The 25,001-nt window shown below is 36.0% G+C and overlaps 2 protein-coding genes across 2 annotated transcripts; both read left to right on the forward strand.

Annotated features, from left to right (window-relative positions):
- On the forward strand, positions 1-12,976 carry si:ch211-266g18.6 (uncharacterized). Its single transcript, XM_060880449.1, has 15 exons — positions 1-236; positions 1,255-1,400; positions 1,672-1,744; positions 3,620-3,665; positions 3,758-3,794; positions 4,371-6,497; positions 6,803-6,873; positions 7,083-7,190; positions 7,392-7,564; positions 8,407-8,503; positions 8,669-8,830; positions 9,079-9,157; positions 10,283-10,388; positions 11,256-11,461; positions 12,340-12,976. Exons 1-15 carry the CDS (start codon positions 109-111, stop codon positions 12,477-12,479), a joined length of 3,699 nt encoding a protein of 1,232 aa, XP_060736432.1. The 5' UTR covers positions 1-108; the 3' UTR covers positions 12,480-12,976.
- Positions 12,977-13,733: 757 nt separating this feature from the next.
- On the forward strand, positions 13,734-16,965 carry gja1a (gap junction protein alpha 1a). Its single transcript, XM_060880450.1, has 2 exons — positions 13,734-13,997; positions 14,341-16,965. The coding sequence occupies exon 2, from the start codon at positions 14,350-14,352 to the stop codon at positions 15,424-15,426; it is 1,077 nt and encodes a 358-aa protein (XP_060736433.1). The 5' UTR covers positions 13,734-13,997; positions 14,341-14,349; the 3' UTR covers positions 15,427-16,965.
- The last annotated feature ends 8,036 nt before the right edge of the window (positions 16,966-25,001 follow it).

Raw genomic sequence — 25,001 nt, forward strand, 5'->3', positions numbered from 1 at the left:
GTGTGCATGAACACACACACACACCAAACACTCTGAGAACCACTAGACTCTAAGAGGAACAGAAGTACACATCTATCTGCAGTTCTTCTGAAAAAGATCTGTTCCAGGATGAAAGCGTCTAGAGACGCCACCATATTTATTGACCTGAGCTTTCTTTCTTCTGAGGAGGAAGCGGTTATTCACAAAGTGCTTCTCAGAGACGAGGATTTGAAAAAGCACGAGATTGGACGTGTAAGGTGAGCGGCTGTACTCAGCTCTGGTTTCAGTAGCAGGTTTAAAACAAAGGAATAAGGATTCGAGTTGTTTGTTTTGTTTTCTTTTTGCATACCTTTTTATGCTCGATCTGTCAGTATGGGAATTTTCCGCTTAAATGGCAACGTTCGTGTCATGACAGGAACCACAGGAACTTTGCCTGAATGCAGTTGAAATTGATTGAAGTCCAAAAATCAAGTGTGGAACAGAATATAGAACAAAACATGCCTAGATACGTTTTTGTTGTACTAATGTATACTAGCACATACCATTAATCTTATTCTATCTTTAATTTCTTTGTTTATCCAGTCTGTTATCTTCATTACGGCACTGTGCAATGTAAAAAATAACCATCAATCTTTGAATTGTATTTCATGGCTTTTATTGCTTGATACACTGAGTTAAATTAGGAACATATAAGGAAATAGATACTTACATAAATTTACTGTTTATCTTATTAGGAGTACCTGCACGTTCATGCAGTTATCTAATCAGCCAATCAGTTGGCAGTAGCTCAATGTATACAATTCTAAAGAAACAGGTCAAGAACTTCAGTTAATGTTCATACAGTATAGGAATAAAGAAAATGTCTGATCTCTGTGACTGTAACTGTGGCATCAGTGTTGGTGCAACATTTTACATTTGGGATTTTACACAGAATGGTGCAAAAAAACATAGTGTTAGTGGTAAGTCTGTAGGCTGAAACACTATTTGGTGATAGGGGTCAGATGAAAATGACCAGACTGGTCTGGGAGCTGACAGGAAGTCTATAGCAACTAAAATATACTCCATAGTGAGTAGATTGGCACAGATGAGATGGTACAGGCTGTTCCTAATAAAGTGGACAATAAGTGTATAAAATGTAGCACTGCTCCAATGTCGTAGTCACCTTCATCTTTCACGACCGCAATGAAATAAAGTTAATGTTTTTCCCTCTTAAACTTTAAGTAGGCTTTGTGACGCTGAATGCCGTTAATCCAGCTGAAGTTCTGTTTACACCAGGAAGCTGAGGGAGTTGGTCCCAGACCCCAAGCAGCTGAAGGTTTTATCAGGTGAATGGTTCGAAGAACTCAAGTCAAAGCGCTACGGACGCCAGCCGCACGTCTCGGCCGTAGTCCGCTCATCTATGAGATGGAAGAAATCAGCAGGTATTTGAGATTGTCTTCAAAAGATTTATGTTTGAAATGTCACACAGGCATTGATGCTTATGCTTAGAACAAGATACAGTAAAGCTCAGGGTTCTGAGCTTCAGCTTTTAAATGTCTCCTGGGATTTTACCCAGAATGGTGCAACAAGCATTGTGCTTTTAATTGTGTTCACGCTTAATATCAACAGATAAGTTGCCTTCAGTACTCTTTTTGTTAAGCCAAATGAACGCACACAAAAAAGTCACGCTATGTCTCCTGCTTGTCGTTCCAGACCATAAACCGAATCCCTTCCTGAAGGCTGTGCTCGAGGATAAAGATGATGAAAAGAACAAGACTCACCCAGAGTAAGGCGATATATATATATATATGTATATATATATATACGTATATATATATATATATGTATATGTGTAGTTATTTGACCTTGCACGCTGCAAAGCGAGACAGAGAAACATCGAAACACACCACCCACTGTAAACACACAGGGTGTGTGCTGTATTAATCATTAACACTGAAACTCAACACACAGACTACTAAGAGTTCTATACTATACAGATATCATTTAATAGTGATTAACTGATTGAATTCTAATGATAGAATTCCTGCTCTAATTTCTAATATAGTTGTATATACAACACACCACACACAGTGTATGTTATTATCTAGGCTAATATCTACACCCAGAGAAATTCCCTGGATGTCTCTGAATTTTTTTACTCATGGTTCCCGGGCCTGATTTGTTTACGTGGTATGTCAGGTAACTCAAGTGAATCTTAATGTGTTGGCTTAGTGTTGGTAAATTATTATTACAGCTCAACCTGGACCCTTAATCTCCGCCCACCTTTTCTTTTTCTTGACGCTAATTTGCATATTCCTTTTTCAGTAACACTGATTTTGTTCATATTCGTATTTATGCACATGCTGATAAATTCCAGAACAAATCGGACAGGTAGTTTACTCTTAGTTAGCTGACACTCACAAAGCTTCAAAAAAGCAAAACTCAGAGTTGAAACTGACAAAAGCGATTAAACGCAATGTACCTCGACGTGGTATGCAAAAAATTCCAGTAATGCAGCTCAGCCATTGCAGTGAGTCGTCCACAATAGACGCACAATAACACAGGTTCCGTTAAAAAATCTGTGTATGTAATTAAAATAAATTAGCAGTTTAAATGACCTTACATATAATATACATAATTATGTAACACATTTATAATTCAACATTAATAAACCATCTCCTTCATAATTATTACACGTTCAGCAATGAGGAGAACGTTAAAATTTGTATTGATTGCTAAACCCCATGCCAGAATGAATCAATGTTCAACGCATTTTAATTCATGTCTACAAAGAAGAATATTTAAGAACAACTTAATAAACATGTTCATGTAGTCATGGTTTGAGTAAACATTAGTCAGCGCAGGTGTATTTAGTTAACATTTAATCCAAGGCCAATTGTCTACTATTGCTCCTTTGTTAACATGGTACAGTTTATCGATGCTGAATTTCATAGTTTTTATCATTTCAAGCTGTTAGTGATACTCAGCATTATTATTTCCTGACTTCTCATAACCTACATCATCGCCTAAGTGTTTGACAGTCTTGGCTTCATCCACTATACTTACATTACAGGAAAAGAAGAGCATCAGTTATTAAAAATATATTTTAAAAAATGCATAAATGTAATTTTTTTCTTCCTTTCTTTCCTTCTTCCTTTATTTTTTCTTATTTTTTTCTTTCTCTTCCTTCCTTCTTTCCTCTCTCTCTCTCTCTCTCTCTCTCTCTCTCTTTCTTTCTTTCTTTCTTTCTCTTTCTCTCTCTCTCTGTCTCTCTCTCTCTCTCTCTCTCTCTCTCTCTCTCTCTCTCTTCCTTCCTTCTTTCTCTCTCTTCTGTCTGTTCTTTCTTTCTTTCTTTCTTTCTTTCTTTCTTTCTTTCTTTCTTTCTTTCTTTCTTTCTTTCTTTCTTTCTTTCTTTCTCTCTCTCTCTTCTGTCTGTTCTTTCTTTCTTTCTTTCTCTCTCTCTTCTGTCTGTTCTTTCTTTCGTTCTTTCTTTCTTTCGTTCTTTCGTTCTTTCTTTCGTTCTTTCTTTCTTTCGTTCTTTCTTTCTTTCGTTCTTTCTTTCTTTCTTTCTTTCTTTCTTTCTTTCGTTCTTTCTTTCGTTCTTTCTTTCTTTCTTTCTTTCTTTCTTTCGTTCTTTCTTTCTTTCTTTCTTTCTTTTTAGTGTATCTACTGACCCCCGATTGATCCACCCAGCTCTCAGTGTGCAGGTTTGTCACACTTCCTTTTATTTTCTTGCACAATATTTCTCAACATTCTCTCAGCAATTTTCCTTTCCCAACACCTTGACCGACGGCTACAGGTGCAGCAGGAAAACATAGATGAAGCCATCATTTTAGGTGAGTTTCTGCATTTATTCATTGATACAGAATAAAAGATATTTCTTGGGGTATTTGGATGTGCTCTTTACAAATTTCCTGACAATAAAATACCCATTAAGATTAAGCCTCTTTTTCTAGAATTGCAACCTACAAGCAAATTTCAAACATATTTAGCTATGAATATGTAAAATTTGTGAAATGTTTGTTTATTTTTAAGTAGACTTCTTTCTAATGACCAACTTTACATTTTATCGTTCTCATCTCTCGTATTGTTTCTTGAAGTTCGGAATGGAAAATAATCACGTTACTGAGAACACTTATGCATGATTGTTACAAAATGTTGACAATGGGGACTGCTTCCATAAATGTTCCATAAAAGTCATTATATGAATCATTATGGATGTCTGCTTCATTTATGTGGAACGTCTGCCATAGACATGACAGACATGACATACTATAGACATGACATTAGAATTAATTTTTGAGAATGAATCTCAAATCAGAACTGAGAATTCAGAGAATTGTTATAGTATAAAATGCAACATAATTTTGACTTTTATTTGTGTCTTCAACCGTTACTCTAATATTTTTCAGAGCCCCCTGGAGTTAAACTAAATAGTCCTGTCTTTAAAGTAATTGAAGCAGGATGTCAATCAGGACCACAAATTCAAGAACAAGCACCTCTTGTTGAACCTCCGAAACTAGAGTCTATGCAGGAGTTGAAGATAAAACCTGACATTACAAATAAAATCAATACAAATATCTCGGATACCGGAAAAACAACGCTGAACGAGGATTTGAGTGTGGAGACCAGTTTGGAGACCAGACCCAAACAGACAGATGAAAATACGGCTAGAAATTTCAATATACGGTCTTTTAGCAAAGCACAGGAAACCTCAAATTGGGAAATATGTCAATTTGGCAGTGATGCTGATGAGTTCAAAGAGCCTGAATCAAAAGTTGAGGTTGTCATAATCAACTCTATCAACAGTACAGAAACAAAAGCGAGCAACAAGCAGAACAATCCCAGACCCGAAATGGTGTTGAACTCTGGATTTGGATTCAAAGAAGAATTTCCATCTCCGATACCAAAGAGAAGATCTGGTAACAAAATCAGTGTCACGAACATCACCACAAAGCAAACAACTCCAGCAAGGAAAGAAGAGTTAAATATAGATTCAAACAGAAAGGACAATCCAGGTATACTAGAGAATTCAAAAATAGATCCAGTTTATAATGTAAACACGCTAGATTTTGTTAATTTGGAGCAGAGTGATCCAATGCAAGAAAAGAGACAGCCTGTCCAGGAAATCATAGTCACCGACTTTAGACGAAGATCTCCAACCAAGATGGAAAAGATAAGTATTGATTTAGATGTAGAAAAGAATCCAGATTTTCTTAAAGGCCCGGTTAATAATGCAAACACACCAAAATGTTCCATTTTGAATCAGAGTTTAGATCCAGTGCAGAAAGGAAATGAAAGAGTTGCTGAGGAAATCATTGTCACTGACTTTAAACAAAGCTCTCCAACAAAGATGATGGAATTAAATATCGATTTAGATGTGGAAAAGAATCCAGATTTTCTCGAAGGCCCGGTTAATAATGTGAACACACCACGTGTTAACTGGGACCAAAAGAGTTTATATCCAGTACAGAAAGGAAAGGAAAGGGCTGCTGAAGAAATTGTGACCGTTGGCTCCAAACAAAGATCTCCAACAAAGATGGAGGAATTAAGTATCGATTTAGATGTGGAAAAGAATCCAGATTTTCTCGAAGGCCCGGTTAATAATGTGAACACACCACGTGTTAACTGGGACCAAAAGAGTTTATATCCAGTACAGAAAGGAAAGGAAAGGGCTGCTGAAGAAATTGTGACTGTTGGCTCCAAACAAAGATCTCCAACAAAGATGGAGGAATTAAGTATTGATTTAAATATGGAAAAGAATGCAGATTTTCGTGAAGGCCCGGTTAATAATGTAAACACACCAAAATGTGTTAACTGGGACCAAAAGAGTTTAGAACCAGTACAGAAAGGAAAGGAAAGGTCTGTTGAAGAAATTGTGGCCATTGACTCCAAACAAAGATCTCCAACAAAGATGGAGGAATTAAGTATTGATTTAAATATGGAAAAGAATCCAGATTTTATTGAAGGCCCAATTAATGTAAACACACCAAATTTTGCCAATTTGGACCAGAGTTTATATCCAGTGCAGAAAGGAAATGAAAGAGTTGTTGAGGAAATCCTAGTCACCGACTTTAAAAAAAGATCTCCAACAAAGGAGGAATTAATTGTTGATTTAAACGTGGAAGCAAATACAGACTTTGTGGAGGATTTAAACACCGGGCCAGTTCACGAGGACGTCCGTAAAAATGTGAATAGGTTAAAGGACCCTGACAGAGATGAGCTCCAAGAATCAGTTGCTGGAGGAAAAAGAGTCTTTGATGTGGAATTGAGGAAGTCTGCAAACACTAATCAAAAGGATTCAGTGGAGATTAAAGAAATCGGTGAAACAGAACAAGAAGGTTGTTTTCTAGACAGGGAGGATGAATGTGGGATCTCTGAAAGCGATATTTTAGCCAGTGTTTATGCGCGCGCCATTAGGCCCAAATCAGGTGTGTCGAAAACAACTTTGGTACAAGAGCCAGTGCAAAAGTCTGCAGACGTGATTCCGACTATAGTGGTCATGCCGTCTGAATCTGAAGAGATGAAAGAAATGAGGCGTAAGTACATTATTTTAGAAGAAAATCCAGCAAATTCTCCATCTCTCTCTCTTCTTTTCTTGTATTGTTGTTAGCATACCGTTTCCCTCCCTCGCTCTATAAGAGCGCTCTTTCTTTTTATAGAATCACTATATCATGTTCCCCCCATTCACAAGCTAAAGCATTGAATTACTCTACACTATCTGACAATCCAGTAGAAGCCTCTCAGCTCTGACACACCTGCTATGACATTAGCCCCATTTTTCTCCTACTTTACCTCTTTTAAATGAACACCGTTAACGATATCATCTGTTTTCCTTTCAAAGCTGTAAAGAATGAGACGCCTGGCCCTGAAGCACTTGTTGAGGTTGGAAAACCTGGCACAGATACTTGGGAGGTTGGTTTTTATTTCCACATGACGTAGCATGGAAGTAATTAATGTCTTGCAACTTCTTATACTGTATGCATGAAATGTACTTAAATGGCTTAAGTATATTTACTTTTACAATATATAAATATTTAAAATATTTAAGAATATTTAGCTAAGTGTTCTTGATATTTTGGAAAACTTTGCCAATGACATTTCCCATTGTAACCCATCTTCAGGATGAAGGAGTGGATTCGGACGAAGACAGCAGCTCAGCGTCCAGCCACGACTCGGATTTGTCAGGAAAAAGGGGCCCGTTTTCTGCCAGTACACTTTCTGTTACAGAGGTGAGGCGCATACAGTACAGTCAAGTCCTGTAACAAGATTACACGACTTTTTAAAAATTCTTTTACTTCATTCTTTAAGAACATCTCATTTCGATGTACATATGTGAAGGTTATTAGATGTAGTGTAATTTAAGCCATTTTAAACAAACATGTTTAAGGGTTGGGTATTGTAAGTTGAGCATGTCGTACTGCCTTTGCTAGCGCACTGCCAGTTTGCTGAGCGTCTACAGCGATGCCGGAGACTTCGGGAGCGTAGCTGTGCAGGGATCGGTGGAGTTTGCTATAATGTACAGTCCTCTTGGAGAGCTTGTCATTATGGTGGAGCAGTGTCAGGATCTGGCCATCGCAAACCCACGCAAACAACGCACAGACCCGTGAGTCTAGCAAAGCAACTCTAACACGTTACCTTGGCAGTCAAACAACATTTAAATATTTATTTGTTTATTTTTTTCTCAAAGACTGAACCTTTTCAGCAACTCAATCACTACAACATAACAGCAGATGATCAGTCATTAGTAATTGATAGACAGTCTATAGAAATAATTAATGACAAATATTATGTCAATACTTGGGTGTACAGAATGTTCTGCGTATTCAGAGACGGGTTATGTGGCTGCTTAAGTTGATTTCTCAGTATTAAATATAGAAATATGACTATTTATTAATATTTTATGCTCTTACCTGTACCTGAAACTTAACTGAAGCTTATCCTTCAAATCATGGGCATGTTTACAGGAGAGCAACTTAACAAATCAGATTTATTTTATTCATTTGACTCAAAATAACAAAACTGTAGTCCCTAAAGCCTATGCTTGAATACAATTGACTTATTATTTTAATAAGACTTTTATTAAGCTTTTTATTTTAACTGATGATATTTCAATTAAAATATAATTAGCTAAGCAAAGTGACCAAAATATTAAAATATATCAAAATAATAGCATGTGCTGGATAGTGTGCTATTTTATAGGTTGCTGAATACTGAAGGAGGAAGCCGTATTGTCTTCCGTATTGTATTGTTACACACAGATAATGTTAATAATCCGAACCAGGAGCTTAGAAAATAAACTTAAGCTCATGAAAATGACAAAATATTTAAGTCTACAAATTTTGTAGGTTTCTTCAGCGTGATTCCATTTATAGCTTTCTAAAGCTACGTAAATTTAGTACTGATAGAAAAAGCTAACATTTTGTGTCTTTGCTGTAAATCTGCCAGATACGTAAAGACGTACCTCTATCCAGACAAGAGAAGCAAGAGGAAAACTTCCATCAAGAAGCATACACTGAATCCGGTCTATGTTGAATCGTTGAGAGTGCGTTCCTTTATTCCTCCGTTCAATTATGTGCCAGAATTTTCAGTTAATGTGTCGCTCTGCAGTTTAAGACTTATCCTATTCCTCTCTGTCTGATTTAATACATTACTTTCTTATACAAAGTTGCATTAATGCACCATTATTTATTTTTCTTCCTCTATACAGTATAAAGTAAAACGTGAAGAATTACACGGAAAAACTCTGAATTTATCTGTATGGCACAATGACTCCCGGGGCAGAAATGCCTTTTTGGGTCAGGTTGAGATCAATCTGAAGCACTGGGACTGGAAACATGAGGCGCTCACATGGTACAACCTCCAACCAAAGGTATGTGTATCAGAATCAGGGGTTTTACACCTTTATTTAACTTTTATTTAATTTTATTTTATTTAAACCCTCACACATCACACTGAAACGTCAATACAAATAAATATTCAACACGAATTCAACAAATCATTTCTATACTGCTATGCTTTGTTGTCCTACTCCTTTATTTTCTTCTTTTTTTTTTTAAAAGCTTTGCTTTTAACGGTTTTCTTTTATTAATGTTTTATTCATTTTGTTATTTATTACAGAATGTAGATAATCAGGAGTCGCAGGAATATCGAGGTGTTTTATGTGTCTCGCTGAAATACATGCCATCGGAAGCCACAGGTAATTTAAAATAAAAAACTATTGATCTTATATGAAATGTATTTTTTAAAACACACAAGAAATAGAATTTTTAACACCTTATATTCAGCAAAGTAGATTTATTCTGTTTCCCAATTTAATAAAAAATAAAATAAAAATAAATTCACTTTTATTTTCTATTCATTATAAATTTATAAATGTGTAATTATTATAATGTACTGATTTATTATAATATTTTCCTAACATTTCTATGCAAATTCTAAATATTTAGAATGTATCACACACGTGTATAATAAATAAATTCATTAATAGTTATTAATTCATTAATAGTATTATGAAGTATTGATTTAATATAAATATAAATATAATATATAATAATATATATAAATATTTAATATAAAATATAAATATAAAATATACTAAATAAATTTAAACTCTTGTTTTTTCCCTATTTATTATAAATTTATAAAAATAAAATTCTAAATAATATATCAGAAAATATTTAGTTAATAAGATAATTGTAAAACCAATGTTTGTTAACATTGGTATGTTCACAAACATTGGTTTTACAATTATCTTATTAACTAAATATTTTCTGATATATTAGTGAGGTATGTTTTAAATATTTTTATCTTATTAACTGAATATTTTATATTAGTGAGAGATTTATCCTCTTTCCTAATTTTAATAATATTAATGACTATAAAATATACGAAATAAATTTAAACTCTTTTTTCCCTATTTATTATAAATTTATAAAAATAAAATTCAAAATAATTGTATAAAATATTTATAAAATAAACTGATTTATTTAATATTTTTGACATTGTTTATGCAAAACTTTATCTTTAATATTTATATAACAATCTATGATAAATAATTAAGTTAATTCATAATTAAGTATTATAAAGTACTGATTTATTTTAATAATATATTAACATTTTAATGCAATTTTTTTAATTATCTTTTCTAATATATTAGTAAGGTAAGTTAATATTATTTTATTTTTTTTTTCTATCCATAACAAAATTAGGAATGTATATTTAAAAATGATAAAGCACTGATTTATTTTGGTATTAAATTAATCATTTGAACGTCTCACAGTAAAGAGCCAGTAATTGTAGTTTTGCAATGGCGTCTCTGTAGGTGGGTCTAAACACAGCCAGGCTATGGGAGAGATTCACATCTGGCTTCGTGAGGCGAGGCATCTGCGTCGCCTGAAGGCCCAAGGAGTCGACTCCTTCGTCAAGTGGTAAAGTTAAAGATTTCCATCTCCATTAAACAGCCGTGATTTAGGATCCAGCTTCAACGCATCATGTGTCACACGGGTGGCAGCCGGAAACTGAATATGGTGTTTGTTTAAAGGGCAAATGCAAACACTGACTTTAGCACTGAATGGAGTGGCCTGGTAGCCTGTTTGCACAGTGCTCTTATACTGTAATCCTTCACATTCCTGACAGCAAGAATCCAAGTAGAGCGTATTATGTGATAAATTACGCTGTGACAATATGATGTGAGAGACGTCTTTTCCGCATACATGAGCTCACAGGACCCAGCGATTGATTAGTGTCACTGGGATTGATAGAGAGAGTAAACCTACCATATCATTCTGAGAGCACGATCAGCTAGGCTCTTTGAAACAAAGCATCGTCAAGGAGAACGATCTCCAGATATGATACGGCAAACACATTTAAGTTTTGAGTTTTAACTTGAATGCTATTTTTCTATTTATATACATATATATATATATATATATATATATATATATATATATATAATACAGTATGTTTTACACAATATTATGTGTGTTTAATTTTTATAAAATAAATGGAGCTGAATCTTATTTTAGTAAAATTGTTTTTTTTTTATTTAAAATTTATTTATTTATTTATTTTAAATTTATTTATTTTAAACCCTGCATTTTCTCTCAATGGTGTTTATATAAATAATAATAATAATAATAATGATAATAATAATAATAATAATAATAATAATAATAAAAAGGATTTTGATATCACACACACACAGGTTAAGAATATTAGTTTGGTAACATTTTGCTAATCGATTTACAGATTTTTTTTCCTGGCTCCGATTTATAAAGCTATTTTGTTTTATTTAGCTACATGTTACCTGACACAAGTAAGAAGAGTCGCCAGAAGACCCGCGTGGTGAAGAAGACGCAAGACCCTGTGTATAACCACACCATGGTGTACGACGGCTTCAGAGCGGGCGAGGTGTGTGAGGCCTGCTGTGAGCTCACCGTGTGGGACAACAACAAACTCTCCAATCAGTTCCTCGGAGGAGTGCGGCTCAGCCTCGGCACAGGTTAACACACTCGCTTGCACTCTATTCCGCCTTTCTGTTTGATTAATATTACAGATTATACCCCAGCGTGCTGGACTTCTCAAATCTGATTGGAGGATTGATCAGCAGTAGCTTTGATCAAGTTTACATTTAGTTACCTGTTCTAATGCTTTAGTGTAAAGATTTTGTATAGAGATTTTATTTATTTATTTATTTATTTTATCTATTTAACCTTTATGGAATGATTTTTCGGTCTGAATGTAACTTTGTCATTCAGTAGGTTTTCCTCTATGATAGAAAGTCTACAAAAGTCTGGGAATGACTAAAATTCTGCTTTTCACGTGTTGATAATATGTCCAGCGATCAACGAATGTCTTTTCAAAACAAAAAGCCTTGCTTGCAATTTTGCTAATTCAAGTAGTTTTCCTGGAACAAAAAAATCCTAGAAAAAAATTCCAAGTTGCATCAAATCAAAATTTTTGCTGCAACAATCATAAAGTCCCTGAAATTTTTAAGGAACTGAAAAGATGTCAAACTTTATTTATTTTGTAACAGAAGCTAGATTTTTTTTTGTCTTAACGAGAGAAAAAACTTTCCCACAGCATAACATGCAACAATAAATGGATAAAAAAAGTGTCATTCTTTAATAAATTATTTTTGTAATTGTTGGCAAATTGCAGTGTTGTAAGTAGAATACAACATTTCAGGATATGCTTTGTGTAAAAAAACGTGCGTTCATTTTATTTGCGAAAGTGTTCTGTAACTCAACTGAGATGGGGGGGTGGGGTGGGTGAGAAAGCACTCCCCCTAGTGGAGACATGAAATATTTGTACATGAATGGCATCGCCGTTGAAAATTGGCTGTTACAGATGTTCTTGCATTTCTCTTTTCATCTTCAGGTCAAAGTTATGGGAAGAAAGTTGACTGGATGGATTCAGAGAATGACGAAGTGGAGATCTGGAAAAAAATGATGGCTAGTCCAAACAGCTGGGTTGAGGCAGAGCTTCCGCTCAGGTCTTCCATGACTCCCAGGAAGTGAGACTGACACTTAAGAACAGCAGCAACTGTGTGTGTGGATGTGAATATATACATATATATATATATATATATATATATATATATATATATATATATATAATATATATATGGATATTTTTTTTATATGTGGATATTTTTTTCCAGAAAGTTGATGATTAGATGCTAATTATCTTTGTACATTGTCTAATTCTTTAAAGAATAGAATTATCTGAGCAGATTTGAGTTGAAATCCAACACAAAGACATCACTGGGCAGATTCCATAAGCATCAGCAGCTGATATATACAGGAAGTGGATGTGGACAGATTTGTGTGTAAAATGATTAAATGTGGATGTGAAATACAAATTGCTGTAATGTTTTTCAATGAAGTTAGAATCCGATTCTATTCAAATAAAAGAATTGTTTAGGGATTTTTTTGTTTCCCCTCTGTAAAATTTTCTTGAATACAGTCATGAATAAATTGGTGTAAGGTGCACCTCTGTCCAGCTGAATGATTTAAGTGTTGTGTTGATCATTAACCAGGTGTGAGAAAGTCTCTCAGGCTGCTTCGCAAACGAAATCCAGATTTAATGTGTAGTGCTTTGGTCTTAATTGTTGTTTTTTTGTTGTTTTTTTTTTTAAATCAGAGTAATTTATCAGTGTTTGAAGCTACATTAAACTAATCAAGAGATGAATATTATTAGTGACAAACAACCACACAGTTCCTCACATTTCCTGACATTTATTTTGCTTTTATTTCTGAACATTTTTTTTATAAACACTTTTTTCTTTTTTTTTTCATTTTAAAGCCTTTATTTAAATTTAAATGATTTAAAAATACTTTTTTTTTTTTTACAAGAAAAAGAAACTTTTAATTCTCTTAATATACATTTTTATACTTTTTATTAGAAAGCTTCCAATGTCTTTTTTTCTTTAAGTTGCATTATTGTTTTCTTTAATGTTTCATTTTTTCTTTTTTGTTAAATTAGAAACTTGTTTCTTTCTCCTACCCTTTAAAAAAAATTAAATACTATTGTATTTTCTTTCTTTTTTTCTTTTCTTTGGTTTGTATTTTCATTTCCTTATGCTTCATTTTTTTGTCCTTTTTACATTTCCCCTTTTACATTTTGTTTTCAAATTCTATTATTACATTTCCTCTTCATTTCTCTCTTTGTTAAATTCTTCCTTTTCCTCTCTTCTGCTTTGTTGTGTCTCTTCTTGATCCTCCAGATGGTGCTCCTTTCTTATTTCTCAGACTTTTCTCAGAAGAAAAACCCTAAAAGCTCTGGCAGTCTGAACACACGTACAACTACCCGTTCGGTTAACGGAGCGTGTGTGTGTGTGTGTGTGTGTCAGATGACCACAAACTTTTTCCATTGCGCCTCAAATCTTCCGTATGGCTGGAAAGTGCCACATTTAGGCCTGCAGTGCATCAAAAAGCTTCGTCTAACACACTTTCCTTCACTCTCATCCCTCGGGCTCTGTTTTTAATCATGATTTGAAGACTTTTTTCTTTCACAGTCGTGGAAAGGAAGCTCAGGTAAGACTTCAAACCTTTCAGAGCTTTGTCTTTAAAGCCAGATGCATCAAAGATGTTGCAGTGTTTTATAAAGAATGTGGAAAAGTTCAGTTGAGGCAGAAAATATCTGATACTCTTTAATCTATTGGACTGAAGGAACTTTAGTTTGCTTTTGTCATTTAGATTTATTTTTCTATGAAATAGTTTGAAATGGATGTTCTGTTTTATTTTTAAAAAGAGGACTTTATTATTTAACAGGACAAAAAGGAAAAAGGGAAAATAATAAATCTTTTATTTTTTGTTTTTAACAAAACAAATACGTTGTTAGAACGGACAAGTTGATGACGTTGGGCTGATTTTAAAGGTTTAAATCATGGGTGACTGGAGCACCTTGGCGAAGTTGCTGGATAAGGTGCAGGTGTACTCTACGGCTGGAGGCAAGCTCTGGCTCTCTGTCCTCTTCATCTTCCGCATCCTGGTTTTGGGAACAGCCGTGGAGTCGGCGTGGGGTGACGAGCAATCTGCGTTTGAGTGTAACACACAGCAGCCTGGCTGTGAAAACGTCTGCTACGACAAATCCTTCCCCATCTCACACGTGCGCTTCTGGGTCCTGCAGATCATCTTCGTCTCCGTGCCGACACTCCTCTACCTCGGCCACGTGCTCTTCCTCATGCACAAGGATGAGAAGCTGAAAAAGAAGGAGGAGAGGCTGAGGAAAGCCGAAAGGGAAGGGAGCAACGTCCACGCTCGCCTTCACAAAATCCAAGTCAAGAAGTTCAAGTACGGCTTGGAGGAACCGGGAAAGATTAAAATGCGAGGAGCTTTGTTTTATACCTATATCGTAAGCGTGGTGTTGAAATCTGTATTCGAGGTGGCATTCTTGCTCATACAGTGGTACCTTTACGGATTCCATTTATCAGCCGTTTACACGTGCGAGAGGTTCCCTTGCCCACATAAAGTCGACTGCTTCCTGTCTCGTCCGACGGAGAAAACCGTCTTCATCATGTTCATGCTGGTTGTGTCCCTGATCTCACTGGCTCTTAATGTCTTTGAGTTTTTCTATGCCATCTTTAAGAGGATGAAGGATCACTTCAGAGAGGCGGAGAAGCTGCTGGACTTGGACAGCGCGATCAGGCCGTGTCCTGGAGAAGACCTGTCCAGCTATGGGTACCACTGTTCGGCTCCTGCGTCTAATTTGGGCTACAATTTGGACACGGTCGATAAATCTAACTCTTCGGACAATTTTGACAAACAAGCCAACGAGCAAAACTGGACTAACTACAGCACAGAGCAAAATCAGCTTGGCCAGAGAGATTATTGCCCGTCTCAGACGTTTGTGTATCCACAAAAAATGCCTCTGGGTAAAGACCTCATGCTTCTTAAACAGCTCGACCCTCGACCTCAGAGTCGCTCTAGCAGTCGTGCCCGACCAGATGATCTGGACATCTAGGAGCTTAGACTATTTTTTTCTTTTCTCTCTCGAAAAATGTTCTCATTGATGTGCTCTAAATACTGTGAGCTACAAAAGAAATACATTTGGGCAATTCCATGCAAACGTACTGTATTATTTTGACCACGTAAGCAATTTAACCTAAATGCTACATTTCATTTTTATTATGCGCATTATTACTCTATTCTTAATCCTTGATATTTTCAGTTGTTTTATACAACAGCTCTCTAATATTTACAGTCTGTAAAGAAGCTATAATGCCTTGTTTTCCTATTTAATTATGGGCCATAAACTAAGGAAATCAATCAAAGGCTTTTCTATTTTTGGGTATAATTGGGTTAGCAGTGATTAGTAGAACAACAGAATATGGATCCACATTATAATTTACTCTGAACGACAAAAAAAATAAAAAGCAGAATATTCTGGATTTTTGTGGAACCGAGCGCAACAGCACCACATCTGGTGCTGAGAAATATATACACAATAGTAAAAAGTAAAGTTCGAGGTGAAACTGTGGCTGATTTCTTTCTAGCCCAGACTGTAGTCATGCAGCAGTGATGGGTAATCTCTCAAAGCCCTAGATATTTTACATTTGAGTTGATATTTTCACATCAGAAACACTGCCAATGGTGTAATGGGCTCGGAGGTATCTTTTTGCCCTTTTTCATCAAGAATTTAGAAGACTAAGGACATAAAAATAAAATTACACAAAAGAACAGATGACTCCGGTGGTTTTGGGGTTCGAACGAAAGGGTTACAGCTGATTTCTAACGTATTTGGTATATAAAGGCAAATGGGAATGAACCTAGAGGAGCATCACTGATTCAAAGCGCTTACTTTGTGTATTTGTTTAATAGGAATAGCTTTCCCACATGATTCCTCTCATCCTATTGAGGAAATCTTGTGATCAGTATGCCTTACTCAACCCCAATCCTTTCACCGATGCAGGTTAGATTTCATCCATCGCTGTAGGATCATCACAGCTCTTCAAAATCTCATTTTTCTATGCGACGCTTTGCAAGGACACATGATGCTGCAATGCTGCTTAGAAAGTCTATAGTATGAGAGCTTTAATCTTCGCATCGATCTAATAACACTGGAATTGCCTAAAATTATGTTTATTATGAATTACAGTAGCAGGAGTTTTAAGACGTACTGTTAAAAGAAAATACTTTGCTTTAAAATACTTTATAATATACTATATAATACTTTAATTTTATTTAAAAAAATTTTGAAAACCCTCTACGCTGACATTTAGTTGACAAGAACAAACCATGACTTTCAATGTAAAGTCAAAGTATTTCCTTTATTTCTGATATTAAAAATAGAAAACAAATCCTGTTTTTAACTATTATACAGTAATGAACTATTACAGGTTCCTGTGTTTTCTATTAAATTTGAACTGCCCAAATTGCACTAGGAGTTATTGAGCTTGCTTGTTAAAATCTTCACAGTGGAAGTGATGATATTGCATAATCGCCGTTTGATTGTATTGTTGTGATTTTAACACAATTTATTTCTCCTATCAGAGATTTTTCAGTCCTTCAGGTTACTTTTTTTTTGTCTATTCTGAAATGAGTTTCACTTTGTTTGTGTTTGTCTTTTTTTTAAATGCAGTGTAAATATAATATTCCATTGAATAAGAAACAAGAAAATAAAAATGTTTTTAATTTAATGACAAATACTCCAAGAGCATGTTTGAAATCCTCTTTCGAAGCTTTCGGTTTTTAGTTTTAAAAGTAGTATTTAGTTGAAAAGTTATGTTTATCGTTTTGCTGATAAAGATAAGGATAAAACATTATAAAAATGGAAGATGTTTTATAAAATACAGAAAAACTATTTGCTTGTTTTAATCATTTTGAGCAATGTTTTAAAGATGGCCGTCTCGTTTATATGAAACATACGTAAACTGGGTGTATAATGTGTACTTTGTGTTAGCTTTGAAATTTGCCTTATTCTATTCTAAACGCTATAAGCTTTTTTTAAAATGTTTTTCCACTGAGGGAAAGCAGCCAGATTTTCCTCCCCAAAGCTAGTAAGTAAAAATGTCCACCCGTCTCTGTTCGCTCCTTTTCATTCGCAGTTCAGCGCCAGTGGCGTGTAATGCGAGTATCATAAGACCATTTCTGTGGTTCACTAATGTCTCTTCTCTGGTGTGAACATTTCTTAACCGACAAAAGGATCTCTTGTGAATCCAAAATAGAAATCTGAAATGAAAAGGTCAAAAAAGTTTTCCCAATACTCAGAGTTTCCTATTTATCCGTGCAGCTAAACAGAAACATGTGTGGAAACAAAGCTCTGTCAACCACATGGGGCAAAACAGGGGAAAAACAGGCATTTGAACTATGTGTTTAGAATTCATTGAGCAGTACATAAAATGTTCTAGAAAAATCTGTCAACAAATTGCATTAAGTACTTATGTGACATAAAGGAACCTGGTTCAAAAGTTAACTAAACTGCCAAACACTTCAGCTAGGACTAAGATACTTTAAAACAATCCTTCTTTGTAAAATATGTGAACCAAGTCATATCTGGAAAAGTGTTAACTGGTACAAAGTTAGCTGGCACAATTATATAGCCTTAATGATTAAAGCTAAGTCATTAGCTGACTGCTACTGTTAGTTACATAATAAGCTTTGTCTTAATTAAGGATGTGCTGCTATATGGAAAAATAATCAACAACAATTAGTGTGCAGTGCTAAAGCAGAATTGCAGAATTACTTAGCAACACTGACAATTGTATTATGTGGAACGTCTGCGTAAAGAACTTACTATAGCACTAATAGAGTTCACTGACTCACCAGTATTTCTTTTATCTTTGGGTACATCTTAACCAGCTCCCTAGTCCTCTACTCGGTGCGCCGATCCAGCGGATCGGCCATTTTAAGTTCTGTCTCAATTGCAAGAACGCTCCCTACAAAAGTCCCACATCAATGCGAACTCTGTTCCCTTACTGAAGCCGGTCAGCTTGAAAAAAGTGTCAGCTGAACTCATATGACAACGTCTACAATTGTGAGGAACTTTTGTGTTATCGTTGTCGCTCTCAAACGATTGCAAACTTTAACTCTGACATCATATAATCAGTTTGTTTGAACTTTTAAGCTAGAATACAATCCTGCTTGAAATAACACGATAAGTCATTTTTTATAAATGTCGATTGAATAACAGAAATATAGTAAATAATAATAAGAAAAATAAGTAGCTTGTTATTGTGATTGTATATATCAAATGATTACATACGTTAGAGATGTTTGTTTGGTTTTTTTTAGTCTTATGACTGTTTAATGTCACTGGGGATGATTGAGTAAATTGAGTTTTGAGTGTAAGCGTAGTGATGCCGTGTCGTGTATATGACATACTGATTCACTACCTTGGAAGCTACAGTATGGTGCTGATTGAGACACACCGTTTTTCTTGCCGTTAATAAGACAAAATAAAATGGTTGCAATCACAAAGCCATCTTTCCTGAAGCCTTTCCTTTGACAAAACAGTTAAAGTTACATCTTTTACTTGTAAGTTACGATATAAAATCTAAGAATGTCTGTAAAATGTGGTTTGTCTTAAGCTCAGTTGATAACATCTGATTAATCAGATTGGAGAATTCAATAATACTACACATATGTTGAAAATGTCTTTTTTTGTGATGACTTTCTTTCTTTCTTTCTTTTTAAGAAAGACAATCTCTCATGACTGATGTATAATTATTTCCTTTTGGCTTTTTTATTAAATAAGTGTGGGACCTTTGCTCTTTTTAAATCTCCTTTGAGATGAATTACATTGAAGAAGAAATCGGAGCTGCACTAAAACTGGCTTGAGGGAAAAAAAAAACAAACCAAAATTTCTTAGGAGAGATTTGTGTTGTGATGGAATGCTGCATTTGGACTCGGAGTTCAGAGAGATTTCTTGACTTCTTCATGAATGCAGCATTCAGGAATTTGAGTTCAAATGAGACGTGTGCAGATCACCAAAACTGATAGATGGACATTTCTTTGATAATCTGCTCAGAAATATTTAAGTTTTATAGAATTAATAACCGGGGGGCACGGTGGCTTAGTGGTTAGCACGTTCGCCTCACACCTCCAGGGTTGGGGGGTTCGATTCCCGCCTCCGCCTTGTGTGTGTGGAGTTTGCATGTTCTCCCCGTGCCTCGGGGGTTTCCTCCGGGTACTCCGGTTTCCTCCCCCGGTCCAAAGACATGCATGGTAGGTTGATTGGCATCTCTGGAAAATTGTCCGTAGTGTGTGATTGCATGAGTGAATGAGAGTGTGTGTGTGTGTGTGTGTGCCCTGCGATGGGTTGGCACTCCGTCCAGGGTGTATCCTGCCTTGATGCCCGATGACGCCTGAGATAGGCACAGGCTCCCCGTGACCCGAGGTAGTTCGGATAAGCGGTAGAAAATGAGAGAGAGAGAGAGAGAGAGAGAGAGAATTAATAACCATTTTAACAACAGCTAACAGCAGTATATCCATATTTTCTGATCTCTTAAAGAAATCTTCAGCCTAAAAAAAACAGTATATCCATTCAGTTTAACTCCTATTTTGGATTAATCACTAACTAAAGTCTGGAAGTTGTTTTTTCCCTCATTTCAGAAATTCAGATTAACACACAGATACTGCATTTAATAATCAACATTATAAATGGGGCATGTGTGTGTTTGTAGAATTGAAACAAAACTGTATCTAATGGCACTCAGAGAGAACTGATGGTGTAAAATACATTAGCCTCTTAACCAGACTGTGTATATGAGCAAATGTATGAGCTACTGCCTTTAGTGCAAGAGAAAAACTGAATGAAAAGAAAACAAATTGCCCTTTAAAAGCCCGCGCAAGGATTCACGAAATTCAAAAAAAGGCCTTTTTAAACAGATTAGTGGTGGCTGGAATAAATGGACTAGCAAGGCTAATAAGGCATTTATTGGCATCTCAATAGGCATCTCAATAAGGCATTTATTGAGAATTTAAGTAGAGTATGCTTACAAAGCAGCTGTTAAATGCTTGTCCTTGCATCCAAGCTGTGAAGGAGAAAGCACATTGAACCTTTATGGTTGAAGGGTCCAGACAAGTCATGTTATAGGCTGAAGTGGATTGTGGTGCAGACTGGGGTTTGACCATCAGATGTGAGCAGCTGCATTAAGCCAGTAGAGAAAATGCAGCAATGGTGTATTGTGGGAGAACTTTGAAAGGGTAGGATAACCTTAATATACTCTCACCTAGTTCTGGATTGGGAAATTAGTTTGAGCAAAGTAGACAGCTACAGTATGCGATAAGTGCCGCTAAATGCACTGCAAGTGAGAGGGATCCCAGAGTATTTGATAAGTGAGTCGGGGAGATTTCAGCATACAAGGTCAGACCTTCAATGTATAAGTTACAGCAGCCTAATCTTGAGTGTGGATGAAAATGGAACAGAACTTCCTGATATTGAGAAACCGAGCATTACTGAATCAGGTTTTTAACGCTAGGGTAAAAAGAATAGATGGCTGTCCAAGACCCCCAAAAATTGCTTGCAGTGACTGAATTGCTTGCAGTGCCATTTATGATGAGATGTCTACCAGACAGTTAGATATCGGGGGAAAAAACGAGATGATGAACTGAGTGTTATCAGCATAGCAGTGGTATGGAAATCTATTTGTTATGATCTCACTGATAGAGTGGGTATAGCCTTGTAGGGGAACAGTAGAGTATCTGCATGGAGCAGATCCCTTCTATGCCAACTGGTATGGTCAATCTTTCAGGTTCAATAAGAACAAACACAACACCACCTTACCACTAATCCAAGTACTCCTGAGAATGGCCAAAAGATTTTTGTGAGGAGTGATGGTTGATCTAGTAACCTTCTCAGTAACATACAACAGGGCTAGTTTCTGGTTAAGACAGGTTAGAATTTTGGAGGCCATTCTGAGTAAGATACTGCAGATACAGCTAAATGAATAGTTCATGTTTAATCATTTTTAAAAAGAAATGTGAGATGTCCTACTGGTTGGTCTGTAGTTGCTGATGCCTGGGGTATCCAGTTGTGTCTGTTTCGGGATGAGAATAACACTTGCTCTCTTTATGACCAGATATTATGGAGTCCTTAAAATGGCAATAATGAAGGGGAGAAGGTCTTAACAGATGGATCTGGGATCAATGTAGGAGGAAAGGAATCCAGCGAGCAGGTGGTAGGATTGTTGGGCAAGAGAATCTGCTGTAGAAACGTGTTGAGGAGATCAAAGGGGTGGAGTGGATCTGTGATGTAGGAAAAATTGGCAGGTTTTTGTTCTTAACAAGCTTTATGTTCTTAACAAGCAAGATGGCAAAGTCATCAACTATCAGGGAGGAGTTTGAAGGAAGATGGCAAGGGTTGAGATGGTTTGGATCAGATGCAGATGCTTTCAGCAATCACACAAAAGAACTGAAAAGAGAGAGCGTGGTATAAGACGTGATTAGCATCAAGCTTTAATTTCCTCCACTTTCTCTCTCAAAGCTGCTCTTAATTCTCGTTGATTCCTGGGTAGCATATGCAGAAAGGGCTAAACGTTTCTGTTTACCATGTTTGGTGTTCAAAAGAAGCACGGCACTAACCCAGAAAGACATAACAGGCTTGAAACATTTGAAACAAATTAGAAATCATGAATGCAGATGGCTGTTTGCCTTTACATGTGTGTGTTACAGTGTTACAGTACGCCCTGCATCGTTTTATTATGCCTGGGATGTCAGGAAGTTTTTTCTTATTTACATGAGCAGAGATTCAAGTCACAAAAGCCATATTTTTTAATGGTAAACGTTATTTCCAACCTGTAACATCGGCGCTTTAATCGTAGCCAGTGTCTTTGTCTTTTTCTTTTTGGCAGCGTGTAAATCACAGCCAGCCGGACATGCCATTCTGACTAGAAGCCTAATTGGAAACAGCACAGTCTGCTTCTGCGTGTGCATGCTTACACTTGCAGTGAACAAGCGCTTAAATAAGGGCGATTGGACTGTGTCAAACATAGCTAAATGGCTCATATGTAATCTTGGTCACATTAATCACCACATTGTTGTGTCTATAAATAACTACAGAATTGTAGTGTGAGTCTTGAATGAATTCTTACTGTACGTATATATGCGAAAGAAAATAAATGGGCTAAAATGTCATTCTAAAACATTAAATGCTTGCAGCTTGTATTGTAACCTGATTCGCAGATGTTTTTTTTTTTTTTTTGTCAACACTAATAAAAGCGCACTTACTCCGCAGCCTTGTGGCTTTTGGTTCTGAGGTTCAGCTCGGGACAACTCATTCCAGCATTTAGCAAAATCACATGACTCGGTTCAAAGCATGGAAGATGTTAGAGATGTGGATTATAGCATGGTTTATGTGAACTTAGCCTTACCCTTGATTTTTTATTTCACTTGTTCACTTTTTAAAGCTGCAATAGCCTTTTTTCTTGCTAGCACAAATAACGAAACAATATGAAAAAACAAAAACAAACGGAACTTAAGCAGTAGGATCAGCGTTTCAGTGTTTCATGTGGCTCAGAAAATATGTTTGTAACTTGTAACAGGACCAAGTTGAACTGCTTGTCTGTGTTTACATGAGGCAGTCTGGTAAATCTGGTAAGAGCCCAACACGGCTAGATACTTTCATTATGCACCAAAAACCTGTTGTGTGTGCAAAAGAACTTGTTGACAATAAAATGTAGTGAAATGAGAATAAACACTGGTTGCTCCTGGACATGTAGTGTTTGTAACACTCAAAAAGCCTCCTGTGGTAATGCTTGGTAGGTAGGTACAGTACTGTATGTAGGTCATGCTAGCTAAAGAAGCTGCTTAACTAACACTAGAAGTGATAGTCATTAATAAATAAATAAATAAAAAATCACAGTAAAGGAATTCCTTGATTAGTACCAACATGAGCCGAATTCCACGTTTTTATAGTATTATAGCATTAATTGAATTAAACACAGGTTGAGCTAAAATGCTAATGCTAACACGAGTTCTAATTGATTCTGAGTAGATTCTGGGATGGTGTTTTGTGTAAATGGGCAGAAATAGGGATAAGTCTTGAGTTCAAGGTGCAAAAAATGTTTTAGTTTACCTGCTTCACCTTCCGGACTTGATCAATCGTAACTTAAGCACCTTTAAAGAAAATGTACAGTTTTGCCTGATGTATTTCTTAACTTAAATACAGCTTATCCAGAGCGACATACATCTCATTTATCTAGTTTAGCAACTGAGGGTTAAGGGCCTTGCTCAGGGACCCAGGAGTGGCAGGTTGGTGGACATGGTGGAAATCCAGGTCGAATTTAAAGGCTTTACAGTATTACATTTAGGTGGAAGAGTGAGGCAGAATGAGAAGAGCGATGGACGATAGGGGGGATAGCTATTGAACCTACCCTGAAGTTGTTAAATGTCACATCCCAATTCTTTTATTTCCCCTCCCTCCATTTTTCCCTGCGTCAGAGAGAAATTGTGCTTCACTTAGACGTACCGCACTGTGTGTGCATAAGTTATGTGTCTTATCCTCTGTGACTCAGTGTAAGTTCAGCATGTTCTTCTTTATCAGTCTAAATACTGTTTTTTTTCTAACTGCATCTTCCACACCAAATTCCTCACCATATATGAGAAAAAACCTAAATCTACCCCAGATCTCGAAGTAAATCAAAGATCCACATCTGAGCTGTGAGTTTGCCAGCTCTGAGTGATCTTTTAGTCCACACATTTTTTTAATTCTTGAGATGATATCAAGCAAAATGTCCTGCATAATCTTTCTGAGATTAGACTGACATCTAGTGGCTGTTAGAGGCTATGCAATTTGGAAGAAAATTAAAAAGATTTTTATATTGTAAAATGAATAATAAATAAATAAATAAATAAATAAAAATCTTTTTCAATTTGTCTCTTATTTGGTTATCTTTCTTCTTTTTAAATCATCTTGATTATTGTAAATTGCACAATTGAGGACCATTTTACTTTTTTTATTTGTTTTTTATTTTTTTTGCATTTCAAATGTGCTGTACATATAACAAACATTGTGTAAAATTAGACTTATTAGGTAAAATTAGACTTAATAAATTTATTTATTTAATCTACTATACGTCCAGTGCACAGATCCAGTAAAAAAATACACACATTATGTCTTTTTACTGGGGGGCACGGTGGCTTAGTGGTTAGCACGTTCGCCTCACACCTCCAGGGTTGGGGGTTCGATTCCCGCCTCCGCCTTGTGTGTGTGGAGTTTGCATGTTCTCCCCGTGCCTCGGGGGTTTCCTCCGGGTACTCCGGTTTCCTCCCCCGGTCCAAAGACATGCATGGTAGGTTGATTGGTATCTCTGGAAAATTGTCCGTAGTGTGTGATTGTGTGAGTGAATGAGAGTGTGTGTGTGTGCCCTGCGATGGGTTGGCACTCCATCCAGGGTGTATCCTGCCTTGATGCTCGATGACGCCTGAGATAGTGACCCGTGACCCGAGGTAGTTCGGATAAGCGGTAGAAGATGAATGAATGAATGAATGAATGAATGAATGTCTTTTTACTTTGTACATATAAATAAAAAATTGACTGCTTTAATAAGTAAAACAAAAATGATGTTTAAAACGCCAAATGAAAAGGAAAAGTCGTCA

The sequence above is a fragment of the Tachysurus vachellii genome, chromosome 10, assembly GCF_030014155.1.
Source record: "Tachysurus vachellii isolate PV-2020 chromosome 10, HZAU_Pvac_v1, whole genome shotgun sequence".
In the NCBI taxonomy this organism is placed as follows: domain Eukaryota; kingdom Metazoa; phylum Chordata; class Actinopteri; order Siluriformes; family Bagridae; genus Tachysurus; species Tachysurus vachellii.

What these genes read in the sequence shown, in the direction of transcription:
- si:ch211-266g18.6 (XM_060880449.1), top strand. Translation starts at nt 109, where the DNA reads ATGAAAGCGTCTAGAGACGCCACCATATTTATTGACCTGAGCTTTCTT. An exon ending in GGTACAACCTCCAACCAAAG is followed by an intron (nt 8,831 to 9,078) that starts GTATGTGTATCA and finishes TATTTATTACAG; the next exon opens with AATGTAGATAATCAGGAGTC. An exon ending in CATGCCATCGGAAGCCACAG is followed by an intron (nt 9,158 to 10,282) that starts GTAATTTAAAAT and finishes GCGTCTCTGTAG; the next exon opens with GTGGGTCTAAACACAGCCAG.
- gja1a (XM_060880450.1), top strand. Translation starts at nt 14,350, where the DNA reads ATGGGTGACTGGAGCACCTTGGCGAAGTTGCTGGATAAGGTGCAGGTG.